The sequence below is a fragment of the Pezoporus occidentalis genome, unplaced genomic scaffold (genome assembly GCF_034315485.1).
Source record: "Pezoporus occidentalis ecotype Australia unplaced genomic scaffold, CSIRO_AGI_Poc_V1 ctg3629, whole genome shotgun sequence".
In the NCBI taxonomy this organism is placed as follows: domain Eukaryota; kingdom Metazoa; phylum Chordata; class Aves; order Psittaciformes; family Psittacidae; genus Pezoporus; species Pezoporus occidentalis.
In genome coordinates, this window is record NW_026915624.1 from 1 (window position 1) to 1964 (window position 1964).

A 1964-nucleotide genomic window follows, 5' to 3' on the forward strand; every position below is an offset into this window, starting at 1 on the left:
GCAAAGTCCCCCTCCTACAGCCTGGCAGAGGGACTCCTGAGCCTGTCAGGGTGGGACCGGGAGCATCGGCAGGGGGAGGCAGGAGCTCCAAAGCCACCCTGGGGGAGGGCCCCTCCTCTCCTTGGCAAGCAGGACCAGGGCTGGGCAGTGCACACCCTCCGGGACACCCATGCCTGCAGTGCCCTTTCCTCTCCAAGGCTTGCAGCCCTGCCCAGCAGCCAGATAGGGCCAAAACTGGTTACTCAAGGTTTCTGTGCCCATCTGTTTTGCCTGGTGAGTTCCTCTGGGGCTGGCTTCATCTTTGCAACACACCAGCCCTGACACATGCCCCTCATCAGCTCCTTGTCTCTTCTGCAGCATTTGGCCAGTGAGCTTCATCGAGAAGACACTGAACAGGAAGGAGAGATGAGATTTTCCCGTACGGATATTCAACGTACAGTCGAGCAGGCAGCCCAGATGGTGAGGATCTGAGACGATCTGGGTGATTTGTGCCAGGAGAGGTTTGTGGGAGCTTAGCTCAGACGACAGGGACAGAATCCCAGCCCTTCCACCCAGCTTTGGGACAGAAGTCTTGCTCCCAGCAGCTCCACAGAGGCTCCAGCACAGGAGCCCGCTCTGCCAGGTGGATTTGCGGTCTGCGACCCAGCAGTGGCCACGTTCTGCGCCCTGCCCCGAGGTGTCGGTCTGGCTGTGGAGGCCCTGAGGCTGCCGCTGATGGGGGCTGCTCTGCTCTTTCCAGGATTGCTTCGTGTGTGGCGAGAGGGGGGCCACCATCACCTGCCAGGAGGTGGGCTGCGACCGCAGGTTCCATCTCCCCTGTGCCGTGGAGGGTGAATGTGTCACCCTTTATCTCCCGCCGTTCAGGTACCTCCTCTCCCCTCCTCACCGTCACCAGGGAATGACCCAGCGCTTCTCATCTCACCCATCCCTTCCCTCTTCCCCCAGGTCCTTCTGCCAGGAGCACCGCCCACAGCAGCAAGATCTGGTGGCTCCAGAGGGCACCGTCTGCCTCATCTTTCCACAGGGCCTGCATCCGGGTAGGAGCTGTTCTCTTGCTCTGGGCATGGCAGGCTCTCAGCAGTCGCAGAGCCTCACTCGCGCTCTTTATGTTTCTCCTGCAGGAACAGGCTATGCATTCTGGAATTCTGTGCTTACAGTGCCCTCTCTGTAGAAATCGGTATGAGTTTCTTCTGGAAATGATAAACATGGGGATCCAAATCCCCTTAAGGTTAGTGTCCTCCTGGCCAACACTGGCCCTCTGCTGTGCCCTCAGTCTGGGCTTTAGCTCCATGGAGGAGTTGGAAATAGGGTGTAAGCTGCACCGCGGGGCTCCGCACGGGATCTCTGTCTCAGCAAGGGCTTGAAGCAGAAGGGATGAAGAGAAGAGCTCTGCTGGGCAATCCCGTGCTGTGGGCGCTCCATCCTCAGAGACATGAACCCATTTCTTTCCCCAGGCCCTGGCAGCTGTTCCTGTGCTGCTCCTGTGCTGCTGAGGGCACACACAGATGCTGCTCCAACTTGGGGAACAGCCCTGAGGCCAGATGGGAGTGTGACAGCTGTGCTGGCCTGGGCACCTGTAAGTGTCAAAGCACCTGGGTGCTCCTGGGCTGGGGCCAGGGGCCAGGCAAGGCCTGGCAGTGGGTGCCTGGTGTGGGCTTGGCAGAGTCTGTCTGCTCCAGGAGGGCTGGGGCACCGCTCAGGCCTACGCTGCCCCAGGCCTGGGAGCCAAGCCCTTAACCTTCCTGCTTCCCCTTGCAGCCTCCAGTGCCAGATTAAAGCTTACCGGTCCCAGCACTGTCAGCCCAGCAGCATCATGGCAGTCTCCTGGATCTCTGGAAGTGGAGTCCAGCAGACCCAGCACCAGTGCTGCTCTCTGTTTCTTGGGAGCCATAGGAGGACAGCGATGCCTCCTGGCTGTCACTGCTGGGGCTGCTGCTCTCTGATTCTTGGGAGCCATAGGAGGA

The 1964-nt window shown here is 60.1% G+C and overlaps 1 protein-coding gene across 1 annotated transcript; it reads left to right on the forward strand.

Moving 5' to 3' along the window:
* Positions 1 to 357: 357 nt before the first annotated feature.
* LOC134169991 (PHD finger protein 7-like) lies at positions 358 to 1737 on the forward strand (the record flags this gene model as incomplete). The annotated part of the gene is made up of 4 exons (XM_062631014.1): positions 358 to 459; positions 740 to 1029; positions 1082 to 1228; positions 1317 to 1737. Coding segments are annotated over 4 exons (960 nt in total), but the record flags the coding sequence as incomplete, so codon positions are not given.
* Between the last annotated feature and the right edge of the window lie 227 nt (positions 1738 to 1964).